Genomic DNA, 20,871 nt, shown 5'->3' on the forward strand with positions numbered 1-20,871 from the left:
AACTAAATTGTCGGCCTGGCCTGCTACTAGGTGGCATTCTTACTGCGCCTTTCAATAACATGCTGACTCTAAAATCCAAAGCTCAACCGACAAATGCGTTTTTCGCTGCCGAGCACTGTTTCGTTGTCTGAACTGTGCTCAACGACTTGATTACCGCGCGCTCGGCAGTAGTCGGAAGCTGGGAGGAGCCGCCGAACATTTGATTGACAGTAGCGATAAACGCATTTGTCGGTTGAGCCTTGAATTTTAGAGTCCGCATGTTATTGAAAGGCGCAGTAACATGATCTTGTTGTATTTGCAGTGTCTGTCGATTTATTTACGGTGTGCGTCCTTAACATACTAGTTCTGAATACATTGTCACTTAAAGTCATTTCTAATAACCTTATTAGGTCGTAAGTGTTTCGGCTAAATATACGAAGCTTGAATCATTAAGTTAGCTTAGAAGAAAGTTTGCCTTATTTTCTCGTTTCACTCACAGGGATTTGTCTTCAAACGGGATCTCTCTTTTACCCGATGGAATATTTGCCAAGCTGATAAATTTACAGTCCCTGTAAGTGAAACGTCGTATAGAGCGAAACATTAGTGTAGTTATGGCTTTGGCCGTCTGGTACAGTATGTCAATACATGACAATTCATTCTTCCGTAGAATTCAATAATGAAATTTAAATCAAGTCCTCTGCATTGATCGTTTGACTCAATTTGCCACTTAGAAACGAGAAGAAATCTTGCTGATTTGGGGCGAGTTTTATCTGCCAGTCTTTTTTGGGACCATTTCTAGTTACTATGTAGCTTTTCATGCTTTGCTTTGTCCCCCAGTAACGGCCCCACAAGGGATAACAAGAAGAGGTTCGTTACAGATTTCTCCTCGTTTCCTTAAGTTACAATTGAACGATTCCTTTTCACAGGTGTCTGAAGTCAAACACAATTACATTTCTATCTGACGGAGTATTTGCCAACCTGAAAAATCTACAGCACCTGTGAGTGAAACGCAGTTATTTGTACCGCGCTCGATCAGGGGAGAAAGACAAACAAAGCGTCTGAGGCAAAGAATATTTCGTGAATAGAATTGATGCGTGAAAGGCAGAGTCCATCAACCTAAATCATTGATTGTTGCTTTTTTGAATGCTACTAACAGGGATTTGTCCAAAAATGCGATATCATCTCTGCCTGACGGAGTTTTGGCTAATCTCACAAGTCTACAGCACCTGTAAGTTTATCATAACACATTCGCCACACTATGAAACGTCATTGCAATCAATTGTTTGCAGCACGTATTGTCACAAAGAGCGAGAAACTAATTCCACTACTTTACTTTAAAAATAGATATGAATTGCTAATTTCGTTATTGTTTGATTTTTTGACAGAGATTTGTCTTCAAACGCTATTTCAATCCTACCTGAGCGATTCTTTGCCAAGCTTACAAATTTGGAAATCTTGTACGTGAAATATAGCGGTTTAATATTCCGTTCACTGCCCTTAATCAATACTCGTCCAGAAACAAGAACTTTTTGGGTCCTGGAAAACCTGGAAATTCCTGGAATTTATCAGTTTTTGTTTTGGCATTTTCCAGGACTGGAAATCCTGGAATGAGGTTACTGGTCCTGGAAACGTCTGAAAATCTGTTAGACTTAATAAAAAGAAATGTATGGCAGTAAGGAGAATTAACATTGAGATCTTGGGAGCATTTTAAATTCCTGGAAAAGTCAATCTGAATCATGGAAATTTTAAAAGAACTTCCAACCCGCTTCGAAGAACTTAGCGTATTTGCTTTTTCAAAAAACATAAAACACTATTTCCTGACCAATACGCGAATTAGTTAATTATGTCCTTTTTTGTTCTTTAAAGGTCAAATGAACCAAAATTAAGACACTGTTTTCATTTGAGTTCAATGTGTTCATTAAGCATAAAATAAACATATTCTGAAGTTTCAAACGAATTGGATGAAGCATTGCGTTGATATTGGAATGTTAAAATCACTGTTTTTTATCCGTCATAATCGTAGAGCGGTTCGGAAAATTTTCAGATAATTGTCGGAAATAACGCTTGTGACGTCACTGTTGGTGAGCTCAAGAAATGCGGGAAATTTGAAACTGTTTTGGTTTCAAGTTCACTGTGAACTTCAGAGGAAAACCACTCAAAATCAAAAGTTAGCACTTTCAAGTTCCCCCAGGACCCAAAACTTAACAGAGAATGGTTTATAAAAATGAATTGAGAATCCTTCATGCCCTCGAAGCATTTCCGCGTTTGTGTAAAAACGCTTTACCGAAAACAGCTTCGAACAAAATCTTGTAGTAATGAGTTTGTTAGGACCCTCTTTCAAGCTTTGTCAACTTGCAGTCAAGAAAGACGCGGTACCGACGATTTCACTATGGAACGTTGCAAGCCGGCAATTGGACAAAAACAACTACAAACAAGCAAATAATGCCAGCCGAATAGAACAGCGGGCGAACTCAGTAAAATAAAATAAGGAAGTGAAATAAGGTTTGTATTTAGATCCAAAACCTTCCCCACGAAAGACTCACTGACGCAGAAACGCAGCAATGTTCAAGACAACAATGACGTCACAAAGCAGTCTCAGTTCCATTCCTCTATTAAAGTGCGCGGTCATTTTGGAAACGTTTCCGTGAAGCAATCGGCTGTCTTCGTACTTTTAACTTTTTTACTCCTTTTCACGGCTCAGAAAGAAAAATTTCACAAGTTTCCTTTTAAATGTTTTTTTTTTTAACATTTGGTCGCTATAAAATGGCTGAAGAAAAGATGTCTAAATTTTGGTTCATTTGACCTTTAAGCTGCAAATTCTTCCTTCATCTCTCCTGCCCTGCAATTAGACATAACTAGGCTGAAGGCTAACTCGAAAGCCTAACGATTCATTTAGCCTCCAGTCTAATTTCAAACAAAATTATAACAATTACCTCATCTGAAACATACAACCTAAATTAAAAAAATGTAATAATATTCCTGTTTACATTGAGAAAAATAAAGATATTGCTGTCTATGAACTATATAATGAAGCCATTTCATAGTTTGTGCTTTATCTAAGACCTCTAGAAAGAAGGAGGGAAAAGCTTATAAAAAGAAGTCTGCAAAGGTCCACTTATTTGATACATTTGATTTCTTGTTGTCTCAGTCACGACACAATGCCTTTTTGCAGGGATCTGTATTCAAACGCCATTGCATCTCGACCTGTTGGATTCGGAGCTAATTTGTCGAGTCTCCGTGTCTTGTAAGTGAAATGTAGCGCAAACAGTTACACTGTAAGTTCAGGGTAGCTAATGATTGTGCTGCATCTCTATGAAATCATGAAATGTAAATTTCACCCGTATTTACCTTTAGGGTAGGGTAGGGTTAAGCACAAAACGTCACACACATTGCAGTCAATGTCAGTCATGACACTTACAGTACCTATTAGAAAATGTGCTAATAACTGGAGAAGTCCATGTGCTGTGTTGGCAAGAGACTTCAATCACACAATGCCTCTCTTCATGCTGGTGTATGTACTAGCGAGTGTGCAACCCTTTCGAGTGGTATTCCGTGGAATACCCCACGAGTCACTTGTATTTTCTCTTCATACAGGGTTAAGTAGGCGAGTGTGTATACCAAGAAGATACAAGCGACAAGTGGAATATCACGAGAAAGTGTTGCATAACTATTTTAATAACATGCTATAGAAGATACACTGGCCAACAGCGCGCGATGGGAAGGCTGGGTGTGGTACTGTCAAGGATACAACGGCTTTCCTGTATTCTGATTGGTTGTATTTTGTGTGGCATGCAATAAAAATGGGTATCGACGTATTTAATAACAAAGAATAAATTAAAAGTATATCAAACGCCTCAGCAGTTGAATGTAATTTTATTAAGAAATGTAATTTCCGTACATTTTTCTGGTTTTGTTAAATGTATGGTACTTTTTCACAGGGATTTGTCTTCAAACGCTATTGCACTTTTACCTCCTGGAATATTGGACAATCTGACAAATTTACAGGACTTGTAAGTGAAACATTGTGCGTTATTGCTTAGGAAATAAATATTGAAGCTACACTTCCTTTGTGATATGGTACATCAACACAACAAGTATGTAGTTAAGTCGTCGTTTGACTCAGTGAATGTTGTCTTTTACAGGACTTTGTCTTCAAATGCAATTGCATTTCTACCTGAAGGAATATTCGCCAACTTGAAAAATCTGGACTCCCTGTAAGTGATTAGAAGCTTAGCATTGGTACTCAGTTACTCGTGAAAAATAGAAGCTATTCCACTTAATTTTTCATTTGCCTCAATGAATGGTATCTTTTTACAGGGCTTTGTCTTCAAACCCAATTACATTTCTACCTGAAGGAGTATTCGCTAACTTGAAAAATCTGGACTCCCTGTAAGTGAAGCCTAGGCCACCATTGCACGATATAATATAGCTAAACATTAATGCCGGCTGTTTTTTTATACCATGTTCTTTCAACACAAGATAACATTCAGTGGAATTTAATCATCAAAAGTAAAAGCAAATCAACTACACTTTTGACTCAATGAATGGAACTTTTTCATAGGTTTCTGTACTCAAACGCAATTACATCTCTACCTGATGGAGTATTTGCCAACCTGAAGAATCTCCGAACCCTGTAAGTGAAACTCGGTGATCTGTTATTTGTAAAGCGAAAAACGTTGGAATGTTACTAAAAGTTGTTGAAGAGCTGAGGCATACTCGATTCTTGGACGCCACTTTCGTTTGTTCCAGAGACTCTCAAAAGTAGGCTTTAGTTGTAAACTTGTTTACGCTTTCCTTGCGGCCTTGGCTCACTTAATCAGACTGAAGGTTAATTCCTTGAAATTAGTTTTACCTAGTTTTGATTGGCTAGACCTTATTTGCTCTACTTTGTCAGCTGGGTATGTGTAGGTTCACATCCGAGTACCTAGTTTTATATACCTGCAGCTGGTTGTCTCTGGCGAGAATCTCAGGCGAGAATCTCAGGCGTGCGTTCAGTTAGCACATAAGCTTGTGCATTAAACCCTTATAAGTTAGTTCCTCCCAGGTAATGTACAACTTCGTTTGAACTCAGTTAGAACAAGCAGATTTAAGTTATTGCATGTATGACTAATTATTACTTAACTAAACTCTCAACAGGGCTTTGTCTGCCACTGCTATATCATTTCTACCTGACGGATGTTTCGCCAATCTCGGAATTCTAAGGAATCTGTAAGTAAAACGTCACACACCCACCGCATCACTGTAATCATTTGTCCATAGCATGTGCTATAGCAGGGATTTAGGTTTGGAGTCAGTCATTGCAACACCTAAAACATCACGTCAATACGTAAACTGGACTGAAAAAGCTGCAGAGTGTTGACGGACTTTTCGAACTTTTCGTTCTAATCTGTACTTTGCATTCTGACAGTGAAACATAAAAACATTTTAAAAAGACTGAATTACGGTTTGAATGTATTAAATTTAACCTTGCTCTGAGGTTAAAAGAACGAAATTGACGAATTTTTCTTTAGGTCTCGTGTTAAATTCAGATTATACAAGAGAAAGATAACTTTAAAATTAAAAAATAAGTTTGTCCAGTTAACCTTACGATCGATTCAGTGAATTGTGATATAAGTTAGCGGCTTACTAGGTATTTTATATTTGGTACCCAGTGAAGCCCATCCACCTTTATCAAGCATAAAATCTGTTTCCGTTTACGCCACCAACAGCAATATTAAAGAAAATGTTTACGTTTCACACGTTTATGACGTCATAACGTCAATGTAATTAACTTTAACGGTAATGTGAATTTTAGCATTTGTCATGCGACGCCTTATGCATTGAAACGTTCTTTAATTATTGACCTTGTCATGTCAAAACGTGCAAGCTGTTGGAAGCTACTGGTAGTACTAAACGTTCCAAATATGGTTGTGACTCAAACATTAAGGGGCCTAGCAGCTTATCTTTAGAACGTCAAACATCTATTAGTTAGGACAAACTGTTTATAAACCTCTGGGCGTTGGTTGATGAAGTGGAAAATACTGAGATCATCTGAATTTCAGCGCAATATTTTGTTTTCTGTCTCGGTCACTAGCCCGAAGTAAAAAGATGGACGCACCCTCTTAAAAAGTCCAGACATTGAACATAGTGTACTGGAAACAAACGTTCGGGATATAATTATCCCAAAACCTTGTCTCAACGTTGATACCTTCCCACAGGTTTTTGTCTTCAAACTCTTTGAAATATCTACCCAACGGAGTGTTTCACAACCTGGAAAATCTATTTGAGCTGTAAGTTAAACGCCTTGTACACACCACAAAAGCAATAGCTTAATGGACTCTTTTCTTTGTAATCTAAAAGCAAAGTCGAGTGCAATCTTTCTTTGACACAAGATGCAAAATTAACCAGAATTTTAACAACTCTTGAAGAAAAATGTAATAACGTCTTCAGGGAGAAATGTATCAACGCAAAACCTAACACTGATGCGTTATAGGAGATAGCCAGTATCTGTCTCAGCGCAAACAGATGTCATCATGGACGATCAATTTGGAGGATAGATTCGTAATTTGTTATGAGTGTCCAAATACAGAAACAACAACAAAACCGTAAAAGAAAACAATAACAAAAAAGAAGAAAGAGAGAGAGAGAGAAAGAGAGAGAAGAAAAGTGCACTGTACATCATTGGAATTGAATTTAGCAATATCACTATTGAAAGAAGGATCAGAGGAATCGTTCAATTTGTGAAGGAGTGATTTTAGGATCATAGATAGTAATTTTCTCAGTCTTCTAATAAGATTAGGTATTATTATGATAAGCCATTATCACTTTCATGAGGACAAAAAAGAAGACATTGTCTATTCATGTACCAGTTCCACTTATAGTGCTACAAACCATGTAGAAGTAGTTGGGGTGTAGAGGAGGGGAGAGAAGGAAAAGGACAGACTTTCTCAAACTCATTAATAAATCATCAAGTTTGAACAAAGGAAATCATGACCGTGACCGTGTTTGGATAACTGATCTTAATTAGCATAGATTTTTACGATTTTATTTCTCTGTTTTCTCCTTAGTTTTGGTTTCGATTGAGAAGATATATCAAACAATCAAGACAGTGTTTAACCACATTTCCAAACACCTCGAAGTTCTTCAAAAATAGTCCGCTGCGCGTCATATTTTCAATTTTTTTCTCGGTGTTTGGAAATGTGGTCAAGCACAGTCTTTCGTGTTTGATATATTACTTCTGTCTTCCGTGACATTTTGTAAAATGCGATTTTTTCGGTACATGTGTGTGCAGGCTTATCAAGGAAGGTGTAAGATTAAAGGCAGTACTTTAAATTGATATTCTTATTTTGGGTTATTGTTACATTTTACGTTAGCGGTTACGTTTTGCGTCGCACCGATGCTTTTTTTACTGGAGTGATATTTTTTATTGTTGTACATACGTTTTGATATCATTTATAGGGATTTGGCTTCAAACGCTATTGAATGTCTTACTGCGGATGTGTTTTCGACGCTTGAGGACCTCTTTAATCTGTGAGTACATTGAAACGCATTGCACCCACCATGAAGTGAAATAGTGTAGTTATATGAACATACAGCTACTGCACCATATCGTAAGCAACGGATTAGAGCTAAGAGGAACGTTTCTTATGCAAAAATAGGAAAACCACGCCAAAGTTGCATCTTAGGAACGTGCTCATTTCAATATCAACGTTGTACTCAACAGGAGATTTTTCCTTTGTTTCAGTGGCATACCTATAAACTAGCTAAGCTTAGTGCTTGTATAGCTAAGTGCATGACCACTGTTTTTTTTAGGAATTTGTCTTCAAATGCTATTACATCTCTACCTGACGGAGTGTTTGACAATCTGGCAAATCTTCGGTTATTGTAAGCGAATTCTGAATTCATTAACATTTTTTTTAAAGTACATGTGTGAAACGTGTGTATAGTGTATGAGTTAGAAATAAAGCATGTTTTTATCTTGTTTCTTATTGGTGAAACCTCGTTGCAGGGATTTGTCTTTCAATGCTATTACATTTTTACCTGATAGAGCGTTTGCAAATCTAACAGCATTGTGGAAACTGTAAGTGTAACTGTAGTGTAACTGTAGTGAAATGTAAGACCACACGCCCATAAAATGGGGTGTTTGGAAAACCCGATTAGGGAATAGGGAATAGTCGCGAATAGCGAATAGCGAATAGTACGAATAATGCGAACAGTCGCGAATAGTGCGGACAGTGGCGAACAGTCGCGAATAGTCGCGAATAGCCGCGAATAGTGGCAAATAGGGGTGGGGAATAGTGACGAATGACAGAAATTTGATACTTAGTACCTCGCGGTCAACCACGAAGCAACGTGTGATGGGATTTTTCCGCTAAAAAGCATAGACGCTCATCAGCACAAAAGGTGTTTCTTAACGTAATTTCTTCTGTTTTCACCGCTGCAAAAGCGTAATTACGTCTTTGTTAGGTTATCCCAGGAACTGGACTCCTGGTTATCCTTGTGTTTTCTGTTTTCTTAATGTCGGCGATGGACAGCCCTAGCCTAAGTCCTGAGAAGAAAATTTAATAAATTCACTGAAATTCAGTCGCTTATTTGGATAGTTAATTAACCTGAGATATAGCTTAGATGTTGTTTTTATAACCGGTTATCAGAGCAGCTCTTTTGTGTCACATACGTATTTTACTGTTTTTTTTTTTTTTTTTCACAGAACGTGCTTGGTCGAATATAATCTACCAGCGTCCGCGCGGATAAAAGCTTTTACTCCACGTGATCAATTTCAACGGATCCAGATCATTGCTGAACTAAAGCGGTGGCTATTGACGACTATTCGTCCCTATTCGCGACACTTCGCCACTATTCGCACTATTTGAGACTATTCGCACTATTCGTACTATTCGCTATTTGCTATTCGCGACTATTCGCTGTTCCCTATTAAGGTTTTCCAGATACCCCATAAAATGAGTAGGGCACCAACTGAATGTTTATTAGAGAATTATCAAAGAACTAATGAAACAAGAAACGCAACCGGTGCGTTCATTTAATTTTGATGTCTATTGGAGCTAATCTAAGAAATCAAAGACTATTTTTGCCTTAAACCTGTTACCAAAAAAATTTATTTTCAATTTCTGGGGATAACATAATAATGCAGCTGATCATAGTATAATATCACATCACACTCGTTTTCTATGAGCGTAAGTTGAAGGTTTCCGCTGGGATTCTATAACTTCTGGTTTATTAAATATGTTGACATCCATGCGCTTTATACCACAGTTGTGCCGAGTCCGGTGACTATTGGATCGCTATGCCTACGAATTGTATTTAAGAGTTTTGTTGTTCTTAAAATATTTGACGAGGTTCCAAGCTATCCTGCACATGTAAATATTGTGTCCAAGATTAATCACAGGCGGCCCAAGCTCATCATGCGAGGAGTGTGTGTTTTCTTTCTTTCTTTTTTTTTTTTTTCACGTCTTAGCGAGCATTCAGCGAAACGTCACATATTCTATTACACAACAACTGAGTTTGCCTGGAATACGCGAAACATGACTCTCGCCATGCTTAGAATATGTCACGTTTCGCTGAACGTTCGATAAAAAGTAAACAACAACAACAACAAAAAAAAGCAGAAAAAAAAAAAAAACACTCCTCGCATCATGAGCTTGGGTCGTCGCCTGTGGATTAATTAGATAACACATTAATTCTAAATTTCTGATTTACAGCTTTATTTCTAACAACGAAATTCAATACTTACCGAAAGACTTTTTCTGTTGTACAACACGGTTGTTGCATCTGTAAGTACTTACAGGGTCTTGTAGTTATAGTATTGGAATATGGTTCTTGGCAGCTAACAAAACGCTTTTAATTACAGCCGATGAAACGACCAAGCGCTCATAACTGGTAGCTAGGGGGGTGTATGTCAAGGTTCTCTGTTGTAATGTCCTGAAACTGTTTTCACCCATTTTCTAACTTCCTTGCTCTCTCATCGTAAGTGATTACTTTTCTGTGGATATTAAAAAAAACACGTATAAGCCTTCGTCAAATTGCCGATATTTTTTCTATTAACACTGAGCTCTTTTCAGTGGCTAAACAGAAAGGAGTGTTGTAAAAAGTCGCATAAGGCATGGACGTTAACAATATTACCATTTGATAGAAGAAATACCGTGGTTTTAAAAACGTCTAGTGAGTAACGAGAGTCCCAACATAATCCACACAATAAGTCATTACGTCTACCAAACGTCTAAAGACCAAAGCATTTCTAACAGTGGAATGGTTTTCCGTGCGGCAGTCATCTTTTATTATCTTCCAGATTTGCAAGCGGCAATCGATTGAAGAATATTCCATATCGAGCTTTCTTTAATCTGTATCCGCGGCAGAGTACCATTTTTGAAGATGAAGAGATTATGTGAGTTTCAAGAGTAAACTGACGTCATTGAAGTGTTTCAGAAAAGCTACTCGTTCGCTGCGTTTACCTGTTCGTTTTCTGAAGTAATTCAACTCGTAAACAAATGTGAAAAGCGTACGCGCATTTTCCACGGAGTAAACTCTTTTATTTTTGCTTTTTTTAAAGAATTTTATCGGATAATCCTATACAGACCATCGGCCCAGAGGCATTTAGACTCGGCACACTGAGTTTACAAGTGTAAGTTACCACTTCTACTCTAACATCGTTTATAAGCATACAAATCTTCAGTCGCACACACACATGCTTCGATGATTTTAAGTAAATATTTATTCACCCATGACAAGGTTATGGGAGGCGTGGTGGCCTCATGGTTAGTGCGCTTGTCTCCGGATCGAGCGGTCCGGGTTCGAGCCATGGCGGGGAAACATTGTGTTGTGTTCTTGGGCAAGACACTACTCTCACAGTGCCTCTCTCCACCCAGGTGTATGAATGGGTGCCGGCGAACTTAATGCTGGGGGTAACCCATCCAGGGGGGGAGTAGAAATACTCCTAGTCGCTTCATGCTACAGAACCGGGGATAAGCTCCGGCCTGGTGGGCCACTTGGCTCGTATGCAGACTTTACCTTACCTTACCCATGTCAAGGTTAATAATATAATCCATCTAAACGTTTAATTCATCTAAACGCGTCACGTGACTGAATATGCCCCAGCTAAAACTGGGTTATATTCCCGAATTTTTAAAACTGCGCGTTTTTTTTGTAATATTTTTGAAGAATAAACACAATAGCCTTCATTTGGCCCGAAAATATGCTCGGATACTTGTCCTTGGACGTTATCTATTCCTCAAAGATCACAGTTTTCCTCGAGCTACGCTCTCGGAAAACTGTTTGCTTCTCGGAACAGATAATAACCGAACATATTTTCGCGCCAAATGGAGGCTATTGTTTATGTGAAAGACAATTAAAATGTGATTTATCAGGGTGATATAGATGGCGGAGTATTTACTTTTACTGAGGTTAAACGATCAATCAAACGCGGGGAGAGGCAGTACAAAAGAGGCAACAAAGGCAATCTCGTCTTACTCAATTCGAAGTGATTTTGTGACAAAAATGGTGTCAGTATAGCACATTAAAACCGTTCTAACCAAACAGTTTCACGTGTGTTAATATAGCGTGAGTTGCACTTGTTTTCTTCAGTAACTTGTTTTTGTTGTATTTTTCTTAAGAAATAATTTTCTTTTAACTTGTCAGATATTTGCTACGGACGAAGTTGAAGATCTTTAGTCTTGATTTCTTCATTGGTGTCCACGGTTTGGATTCCAAACTGTGAAGTATCGTTTCAAATAAATAGGGATTCGTATCACTAATAAAGGCTAAAAATATATTGAAAAAAAGAAACGACACAAACAAGAAACCACTTTATTTCAGTGCTTTAAGTAAAGGCCTTCTTAAGTACCACTTTTCTCAACTGCATCATTCCTGCATTTCTCTCTTGTCTGCGCATTCCTGACTCAGCACTCAGCTACGTTTTCTTTACCTTCGCTGAATTTTGATTTTTTTTATTCCCAGCAAGGCTTTTATTGGGTCTTAATAATTTCGTGTGACGTGGTAAGGACGTCATGAATTTACGATCAACGAGTCGCCAGTTTGGATGACGTATGCTTATATTCGCGTCCGTAAGGGCAGATTCCGTCTCCCGTCTGAACATAGTTTTATAACGAAATTATTCGCGGTCGCGTTTTGCCGCATAAATTTATGCAATCGATGCTAAAGCTAGTGTTGAAATCAGTCTTCTTTCTTTTCAGAATGATAACGAACAGAACGATTAGAACACTGAAATATTCATCTGAGGACAAGACGCGCTGTAAAATATATCTGTCAGTACATTTATTTTTTTAAAAAATTAAAAAATCACAAAAACAATGCAGTAAACACCGTGGCCAAATCAGTATTCTATTTTTGTTCAAAAGTCATTAAGGATTTCGGTGTGGCCGGTTAATGTGTATGTATATCATAACTAAAACTATTTCAGTATTTTTTTGTATACATTCTATTATTTCAGTTTGTTTTAACAACATTTTCATTGCTAATCGAATGGTCAAACAGAAGATTTGTGAGAATTCCTGAGGACACATTTCAAAGATTTCTGCAATTCGTTCAAGTATTTTCGAGCATTTTTAACTGTGTTCCAGGCAACTGTCTGTCCAGAACGTGAATTTGCTTTTCTTGACGCTTGCAAGAAGATATTCTCTCACCCCCTAGAAAAAGAGAATTTGAGATCACCTGCCTGTGCGTGTACTGATTTCCAGCTTTCAAAATCGGTGCCACCGCTTTCTACACAAATATGAGTCATTTTTATCCACAAAGTTAACTTTTGCGATATAATGAAGGACTCAACAGAAGCTCTCATACACGAACAAGAATCATTTCACTCCATTCATTTTGTATCTAACTTTAACGGATGCATGTAACTGCTCTTTTCCAGGAATCCTGACAATTCCCTTACAGAAGCTATCAGAGTCAGAAACCCGCACTACAGTCCACACCTTATATCCGCTCTCTTGGTGACCGGATTCAGACGTATACCCGACAAAAGCTCAGCTGATTACGTATTTCTCCCATGTCCGTTGGGCACATTTTCAAACTCTACCTCTCGAGGAGAATGGGGATGTAGAAAATGTCCCCCAGGTATGGCACGTCACGTAGTTTATACGGTTTCTAAACTTGCCTCGAAGTGAGGAGAATTCAAACGTAAACCAAGAAATGAGTTTTAATGATCTTTGTAACTATATCAGTTCATCCCAACAATTACAGTAAACGTCCCTGCAACTATTGCCATCGTTAACTTTCCTCTTTGTAGTCCAATACAGACCCATTTTTCTATGTGTTTCAGGCGGTTTTTACTCAGACGATGTCGGTTACGTGGCTAGCAGCTGTAAGAAGTGTCCGAATGGTTCCTATGTTCCATTTGATAAAGCGCCAGGTACCCAAGCTCAGGATTGCAAGACTTGTCCCCTAGGTAAACAATGAGCATGCTCATTTTATTTTTATGAAACTCATTTCAATTCAATCCTTCTTTGGGTAATAACGGGATTACCCATGTTACGTATGGTAACCGTCATTTAACAGATTGTCACTGAATCCCACTAAAGAAAGCTTGAAAAACTCGTTACTTGCAGATGAAGCCTTATGCGCCATTTGGCGTGAAGTAGATGAGAGAGGCGTCTGTTATCACTCTCAGATAAACTGAACGTGAACATGTTTAAAAGGATTTTCATTGAATAACTAGCTTTATGCTCCTTATTATTATGAAATATAAGCAAGGAATCTGTCCTAGCTTCCAGTCAGTTGATCGTAATTGGCTACTTTCAACCAGCACCCGTCCATTTTTAAAATGCGTACAGTAACCATTTTTGTCTTTTTAAAGCTAGACTATTGGCATTTGGGCGTTCGTTACCGATACTAAGCGGCAGGGTCACTTGCCAAAAAATGCCAGACTGCGACACGTCATATCTGTTCCCAACAAACCGAGCGACACCGACGCAATCATGAAATGTAAATGTCTCTCAGGATCAATGGGGTATAAACTCTTTCCCCTTCTTTTTCAACAGGAACTGAATCAGACTTCTTTGCTGGATTACGAGCTTGCAAATGCCTGAAAGGATTTTATCGAACCCATATGTTCGAGAAATGTCATAAATGTGGACAAGGTGGGCTAGAATGCAGAGATGATTATGCAACTTTAAAATCTGGTTATTGGTGGAAATGGAGGAATGATTCTCAGAAAAATCGCTACCGCGTTTTTATAGCAAACCTCTTGGCATCGGCACCAGCGTTAGGTCATGGTGATGTCCAATACCCTTATCCGATACCAACTCCTTTCAAGTGCCTTGTAGAAGAGTCTTGCAAGGGTGGTTTAGATTCCCTGTGTAATACTGGTTACGAAGGTCCACTCTGTGGAGTTTGCAGTCCTGGTTACTATAAGCAGTTACAAACATGCAGGCCATGTCCGTCTAAAAAGTGGATGGTTATACAGCTGTCGATCATGGCGGCGGTTTTATTGATGATCATGGTAATCCTGGTGTGGATAAACAAGAGAAAGAGTAACCGGGACGAAGAACACTCTTTGGTCGACATGATTCTAGCAAAGCTTAAGATCGTGATAGGTTTTTATCAAGTGACGTATGGCTTACTGGAAACGTTCTCGCACATACAATGGCCAACCTCCCTGCGGGTGATTGGAAAGTATTCAGGACTACTCCAGGTTGATATTCTTCAGATAGCACCTGTTCACTGCTTCCTTCCGGGGTTTCACGTGGATGCGTTTGGAAACTTGATTGTGATGATGACAATAAATGCGATTGTCATCGGCATTTATGGCGTGGCATACGGAGTTCGTAAAGTGATACTCTTAAGAAATCGAAGCCTGCTTGAAGAGGAAAGGTCGAAAAAGGTATCTGAGGCAAAAGAACTTGTGTTCAGAAATTTGTTTTTCTTCCTTTACGTGACATACCTGAGCACGTGTTCAAAGACAGCCAATGTATTGCCACTTGCCTGTCGGGAACTTTGCCGAGATGAAAAGGAAAAGTTGTGTAACAAGTTCCTAACCGCAGATTACAGCATACAGTGCCAAGGGACAAAGTACAATCATTTGCTTATCGTGGCGTATATTTCTATTGCCTATATTTTTGCTCTATCTGTCACCACATTCATCACCCTTTGGAGGAAACGAAGACTGACATTAGATGCAGCAGACACCGGCGCATCTGAGGAACCAGGACCTTGTGTGGAAGTGATCACAGGATTGCGTTTTCTCTTTGAGAATTATAAAACCCAATCGTGGTATTGGGAGCTGGTTGAAATGTCACGTAAAGTAATCCTCACATCTGGTCTGATCCTTGTGGGACAAGAAAGCAGGTCCTACATTGGCTTGGCTTTGACCATTGCTGGGATGTATGGGATGCTCTTTTCCTATGTCCGTCCCATGCAAGACGCGTTTGAAAACAGACTGATGTCAACATCCCTCGCCGTTACTGTTGTCAACTTGGCCATTGGAGCCGTGAGTAAAATTCCTGCAGAAAACATACCAGACTCGACCGTGTCATTCATGAACACAGTCTTCTTTGACATATTGGTGGTTGGAGCAAACACTTTGGTGATCGGTGTACTTGTTGGTAAGAAAATACTAATAACATGCAATTGCGTGGGCAAGCTTTGTACTTTTATTGATCCTTTAAAATTTTTATGGGTTGATTATCTTCTCCAATTATTCTGCTTTATAAAATACTCAAGAAAGCTCGCACTCCATGATCAGTTCGAGTTCATTATGGTGTCATATAGCAATTCATGTACTCTACTTTCTTCTCGAACTATGTCGAATTACATAAGTAATTAAGCACTTGTGAGTGCCAAAGCATCTATCAGGCATTCAGTTGTTGCGTTTTCACTGAAGGTCTTCTCGATTTACTGACATGTATAAATAATGCCGTACAAATAAATGAATGCCCATGCATTGCTGATAATCTAATGTATGCTACTCGATGGACACCTTGTCTTGATCAGGTCACGAAGGTGTGACGCTGCTTTTGCTGTTTGTCATCTTGGTTATGTGTTCTACAGCTTTTTTATGGTTCTTTGTTTTAAATGAAAACTATTTGTTTCTGGTTCCTTTTTAGTTCAGTACGCAATGTTTCTTTATGGCTACTTCAAGGAATGGCGCAAAAATCCACATTGGTCATGTTCTTGCTGCTTGGCTTTTCTTCTTCCTCTCAACGATTTGCGGGGAGAAATTGGTGGTCTAGTTGAAACCAACGTCCTTAAAAACCCCTTAAACACTGGGAACGTGGAAATACCCACCTTGTTCGCGACAGTGAAAGACACGGGGGTAATTGATGTCAGTTTTGATGAAGGCGAACAACATGATGTCAATATGAGGGACTCGCTGGCAGATAGTTGCGAGGCTACCACCTGCATAAACAGGAAGTGTAATCGAGATACACAAACAGAGATACAGTCGCGTTTCTCCATCTTTGATGCTGTGGAATATGACGCAGTGGAAACGACACACTTTTGAATCCCTGTGAGTACAACTTATGTATTTGTTTACCTTGCATGCGGGCGGTGCACCTGAAATTTGTATTGGCCAATCAGAATTCAGCAGGCGGGAGAAACTCTGCTGTCCTGACGTCAATGTATGTTGACAGGAAAGGTATTGAAGTCTCTGAGCTTTTAATTTGGCGCCAAAAATGGGTTGCCCACGTTCGGCAATTCGCTCTTCGAACGCTGTCCCAGATAGGATAATAGTTGTGTCATTTGAACAAAATATGCTATTCCTCGTCAAATTAAACCAAGAATTCTCGAGTTAAGCATTAGAAGAGGCCAAAGCAACTTAAGAATTGTCTTTATTTTTTGTTAGCTGCGAAGAAAAAGACTAAATTATAGTGTCGTTTCGGAATAACAGCTAAGTTTTGACTGCCCCTCGTACTGCGGGCGCAGCCACCCTATGCAAGGCAACATGCCACGTAGCTTAATCTCACCCAAGTATCTGGGGCATTTGCGATTTACAGTTATAAAATCACATTTTTTTTTTCCACTATGACAATTTTATGGACTGTTCAACAGTTTACACCACGTAGTAAAATCTCTGGAAACGTGTTAGTTGTTAAAGGGTGCCGAAGAAACGCGGCTTCTAAAAAAAGAATTTATGACAAGAACAGAATAACACTTAGAATAATAAAGCCACAGATTTCAATCCAATCCTATCCAAATTTATTATGAAAAAGAAACCATGAGAGATTATCCCTATCGAGGACGTTTCCTACTTAATATATAAGCTAACCGTAGCGATAATAAAAGTGTGACAAAAAACAATGAAAACTACAATTAAAAGCTGAAGACTTAAACTTATGAACTTCGAAAACTTCAAATCACAAAGGCATCAACATAACCAGTGTAAATCTTAACAAAGCTGTCATATAGAATGTGACTCGGGCCTATTCGTCTGTTACCGTAATGGGAACTGATATTTTAAGAACCTAGGATAATAATAGAATACGCGGCCGTCTCAAATTTTCCTATAAAAGACGACTGAAGACATCTTAAAATAGTTTCTTTTGACAAATGAAATGTTTGAAATGTGGCATACAACTGCACCTCACCCTGCAATCAACCGCTAAAGGGATTGTTTAAATGAAGAAAAATAAATGATGGGTGGAAGTGATAGCACATACCACTTGCCACTGTTTACCGAGCGACTGTTTTGAAAACGTTGTGCCTAGACTTTTTCAAAGCCCGTTTCCGTTGAGACTCGCTCGCTTTCGCATTTTCGCAGTCGACTTGTGGCAAGTCTACGTTGTGCCTGGTAACCCATCCAAAAAATTGGTCCTACAGATTTCACGCATGCTTCACTTGTCGCGACGTGGCTCTTGAAGGCGAATCAATAATAGCTCACCTCCCTCTCCCCCCTAAGGCCATGTTTCTTTTGAAGCAAATACCCTCCAACTTGCCCCTCCACTCCCAGCTTTGAGATTCATCGTATAAAAGGATCGGTGCTATAAGGAAATGTATCAAGAGTTATCTCACCCAGGGAGACAGTATGGAGGGTGATACAGTGCTACCAGGAAAACGTCTCCTCCATCTAAAAAAGCCTACAGTGTAATAGAGTAATTGATACGGTATTGTAGACAGTTCCCTAACTCACATAATTGTGCCCTTGAATTAACTAGCTTAATGGCAGAGCTTCCTGTGTATTTATCTCAATGTAGCCTTTTTATAGCAAAGATTATCTTCTTTTCTGTAACAGTTCCCAGTTGGCGACTTCAGACGACATGGGCTTAAACCAGAAGTGTTGTATCAGAAAAAGAAGAATGTATTAACACAGAAAATGAACTAAGTCACACATACTACTTCCAAAACATACTGTATTTATCTGTAGTGCTTGCTTTAAAGTGTTTAGCTTTGTGAAAAACTTTTTGGTTTACCAAAACGAGAGCAGAAAAAACAACCAACGGAATTATATATCCAATGAGTGTTTTTCATTTATACGTGCTGTTAATGAAATATACAGACTATTTAATCTTTTAAAAACATGGTAACCTTCGCCACGTTTTACCATTAGACTAATCATGCTACGTAATTTTGAAAATATAAATTTTAGTGACTGGGTAAAGGTGTAAACTTGATTACCCATCAAAAAACATTTTAGTTACTACTTAATTATGCTGCGGTGGAATAAATTAAAAACATATAGTTTAGAAAAAGTAAAGAGTTCACCGCAATAACTATCGTGATCTTAAACAACATTTTGAAATTAAACATAAGAAAGGTATGTCTAAATAATAAAGAATAATCTGTGGGGTAAAATAGTGGCTTAGCCTGCAGATATTTCTTGATCAGTAGGGAGCTTGAACAGTCACATGCCACCGGGTCACAGGGCACAATGCCCGGCCGATAGGAAAAATAGATTTTACCCAGGGATTTCGGGATCTGTTCGTTAGGGACGGTGTAATTCTCCTACTTCTATTTGGAGTTCAACGCTTCCCTTACATCCTCAGCTGCAACTAGGTTTAAAACTAGTAGAGCTACTGAACAGCCATATGTAATTTTGGGATTCTTTGGTAAATGTAAATTCATTTTTTACTTGGTGTTGCACGTGGCATCGCCGTTGCCATTGCTGTTGCCAGGTCTACCATCGAATGAAAGGGGGAGGGGGTTAGTTATGTATCAATGTCTAAGTTTAAAACGAACAAAAATTGTCTTGCTGATCATCAGCCAGCCACGCCTGCTTTATATTGCTAAACCATGCCGGTCTCTCCGTATTCTGCTGTGATGTCTTCGTTTCGCTTGGGCCTCTGCCTTTCAAGTTTTTCTGTGTAGATCTTCTACGTTTCGAGAGTCTGTAAGTTTTAACGCGATTTGCAAGCGTAGAGAACGATGCTATCTTAAAGTCTATTCCGATTATTGACGAGAAAATCGGAATCGTCACGAGGTAGCTACGAATGACTCTCGCCCATACTCGGCTCTTCGCTGCGTATATTATGGGCTTGACTACACAATGGCACCACATGATCCATTTGACGGCTGTTTCGAAATCGTGTGGAAAAGAACCGACGCCCAGTCCGTCTAAAAGTAGGATAAAACACGCGGGAAACACTTGAAATAAACTTGTACCTATCACGACTTTGGACGTTGAGGCAGATTTCGCGTAAACGTTGATCGCCAGCTTCTGAGCGTTCGACAAGGACACAGGAGACACTCTGTGCCTATTTCGATGAATAACCTTGTTAATGTGGTAGTAGTTGTAAAATATCAGGACCAATGGTAAAACCGCAAAGACACCAATAGTGACAGTAACAGAAAATAATTCCAAACCGTTCAAAGGTTTCTGTAGGTACCGTTGTGCGCACACGTAAAAACCTTGGAAGAACAGGACTTCCACTCGATTGGTCAGCAACGGTAGCCATGGAAATGATCCTACAAAACTCACACACCAAGCTATTCCAGCTAATTTCATGGCATCCTTAATATCGATAGCACGTCTTGACGGTCTCACGATCACTAAATATCTATCAAATGCGATTATTACTAGCTGCAAGACAGTAATCTGCGTGAAGAACAGGTTAAAGAATCCGTTTGCAGTGCAGAATTTATCTCCAAAAATCCACCCGTCGCAACCGACGGAAATCAGAGCGAATGGAATCACAAGAACACTCGTCCCAAGATCGACAATACTTTGACTCATAATGAGAATGTTCGTTGCTGTTTGCATGCGTATGTCCGCGTAGACCGCATGGATCACAATGGAATTGCCGGCTATTGACGCGAGCATCACCAAGGCCAGTGGAATTATTTTTAAGACTTTGGAAGCTGTCGACGAAGCCATCGCAACATCAGTCGCCAAGGAGAGCATTTCTTCTTTTGAATCATTGCCTATCGTGGCGTTTAAAGAGGTCATTGTCCCAGAAAAATGAATCACGTCTTTGCACTTGTGTCTTCGTGGTTGCTTGGAGGCTCACAATGTGTGTTCAGCCCTTCAACTCTGCCACCTATAAAGGAGACAAATTCATTCGTTTCACAGCTTTTTTTAATTTAAGCCGCTTTCCGGAATAATAGCCAAAGTTATTTTGGCGACTAATCCGTCTTAAATTAATATTCGCCTGAAAGGAATTAGTCACCAGGAAGAATTCATTCTTTAAGGTATTACATACCGAACACGATTTAGGCGCGTTAATGCTGTCTCAAAGGTGCATTGGAAAAAAAAATACCGGAATTATCTGACTCAGACGAATAATGCATTAAAAGTGTATGGTACTTATGGCACTTTTCTTTGTTACCCCTGAAACAAAAGTCCGCAATCTGTCATTTCCTTTTTTCATTATTGTTTTGTAAACTTACGGAGACAGAGCCTTCTCAGTTGCCGCCCCCAAACTATGGAATGATCTGCCTCTTGAAATTAAGTTAAGTCCATCGGTCGCCGTCTTTAAATCGCGTTTAAAAAACTCATCTTTTCAGAATTGC

At 39.1% G+C, this 20,871-nt stretch overlaps 3 protein-coding genes across 4 annotated transcripts in view; 2 read left to right on the plus strand and 1 right to left on the minus strand.

The window, feature by feature from the left end:
* The window catches only part of LOC145499718 (uncharacterized), a 75,993-nt gene extending 63,879 nt beyond the window's left edge, over nt 1–12,114 (plus strand). The window contains exons 11-26 of the mRNA XM_081479246.1: nt 479–550; nt 906–977; nt 1,365–1,436; nt 3,152–3,223; nt 3,918–3,989; nt 4,122–4,193; nt 4,297–4,368; nt 4,541–4,612; nt 5,116–5,187; nt 6,177–6,248; nt 7,417–7,488; nt 7,771–7,842; nt 7,967–8,038; nt 10,262–10,357; nt 10,523–10,594; nt 11,608–12,114. Coding sequence (XP_081335372.1) covers nt 479–550; nt 906–977; nt 1,365–1,436; nt 3,152–3,223; nt 3,918–3,989; nt 4,122–4,193; nt 4,297–4,368; nt 4,541–4,612; nt 5,116–5,187; nt 6,177–6,248; nt 7,417–7,488; nt 7,771–7,842; nt 7,967–8,038; nt 10,262–10,357; nt 10,523–10,594; nt 11,608–11,686 — 1,183 coding nt within the window. The 3' untranslated portion in view covers nt 11,687–12,114. The remainder of the gene's footprint in view (nt 1–478; nt 551–905; nt 978–1,364; nt 1,437–3,151; nt 3,224–3,917; nt 3,990–4,121; nt 4,194–4,296; nt 4,369–4,540; nt 4,613–5,115; nt 5,188–6,176; nt 6,249–7,416; nt 7,489–7,770; nt 7,843–7,966; nt 8,039–10,261; nt 10,358–10,522; nt 10,595–11,607) is intronic.
* Nucleotides 12,115–12,833: 719 nt separating this feature from the next.
* LOC145499739 (uncharacterized) lies at nt 12,834–18,246 on the plus strand. 2 transcript variants are annotated; one of them, XM_081479271.1, is made up of 4 exons: nt 12,834–13,044; nt 13,250–13,375; nt 13,968–15,530; nt 16,032–16,443. In XM_081479271.1, the coding sequence occupies exons 3-4, from the start codon at nt 14,036–14,038 to the stop codon at nt 16,427–16,429; spliced, it is 1,893 nt and encodes a 630-aa protein (XP_081335397.1). In that variant the 5' UTR covers nt 12,834–13,044; nt 13,250–13,375; nt 13,968–14,035; the 3' UTR covers nt 16,430–16,443. The 2 variants fall into 2 exon arrangements, with proteins under 2 accessions (XP_081335397.1, XP_081335392.1); XM_081479266.1 differs by lacking the exon at nt 12,834–13,044 and adding an exon at nt 18,158–18,246 and having other exon boundaries at nt 13,285–15,530; nt 16,032–16,435.
* An 831-nt stretch (nt 18,247–19,077) lies between these two features.
* LOC145499778 (G-protein coupled receptor 135-like) lies at nt 19,078–20,871 on the minus strand. Its single transcript, XM_081479309.1, has one exon. The coding sequence runs from the start codon at nt 20,306–20,308 to the stop codon at nt 19,091–19,093; it is 1,218 nt and encodes a 405-aa protein (XP_081335435.1). The 5' UTR covers nt 20,309–20,871; the 3' UTR covers nt 19,078–19,090.

The sequence above is a fragment of the Orbicella franksi genome, chromosome 1, assembly GCF_964199315.1.
Source record: "Orbicella franksi chromosome 1, jaOrbFran1.1, whole genome shotgun sequence".
Taxonomy (NCBI): Eukaryota; Metazoa; Cnidaria; class Anthozoa; order Scleractinia; family Merulinidae; genus Orbicella; species Orbicella franksi.

Bases quoted from the DNA above. Each gene is read 5' to 3' on its own strand.
- LOC145499739 (XM_081479271.1), top strand. From the start codon at position 14,036: ATGTTCGAGAAATGTCATAAATGTGGACAAGGTGGGCTAGAATGCAGA. The intron at 15,531-16,031 runs GTAAGAAAATAC...GTTCCTTTTTAG, and splicing joins GGTGATCGGTGTACTTGTTG to TTCAGTACGCAATGTTTCTT.
- LOC145499778 (XM_081479309.1), bottom strand. From the start codon at position 20,308: ATGACCTCTTTAAACGCCACGATAGGCAATGATTCAAAAGAAGAAATG.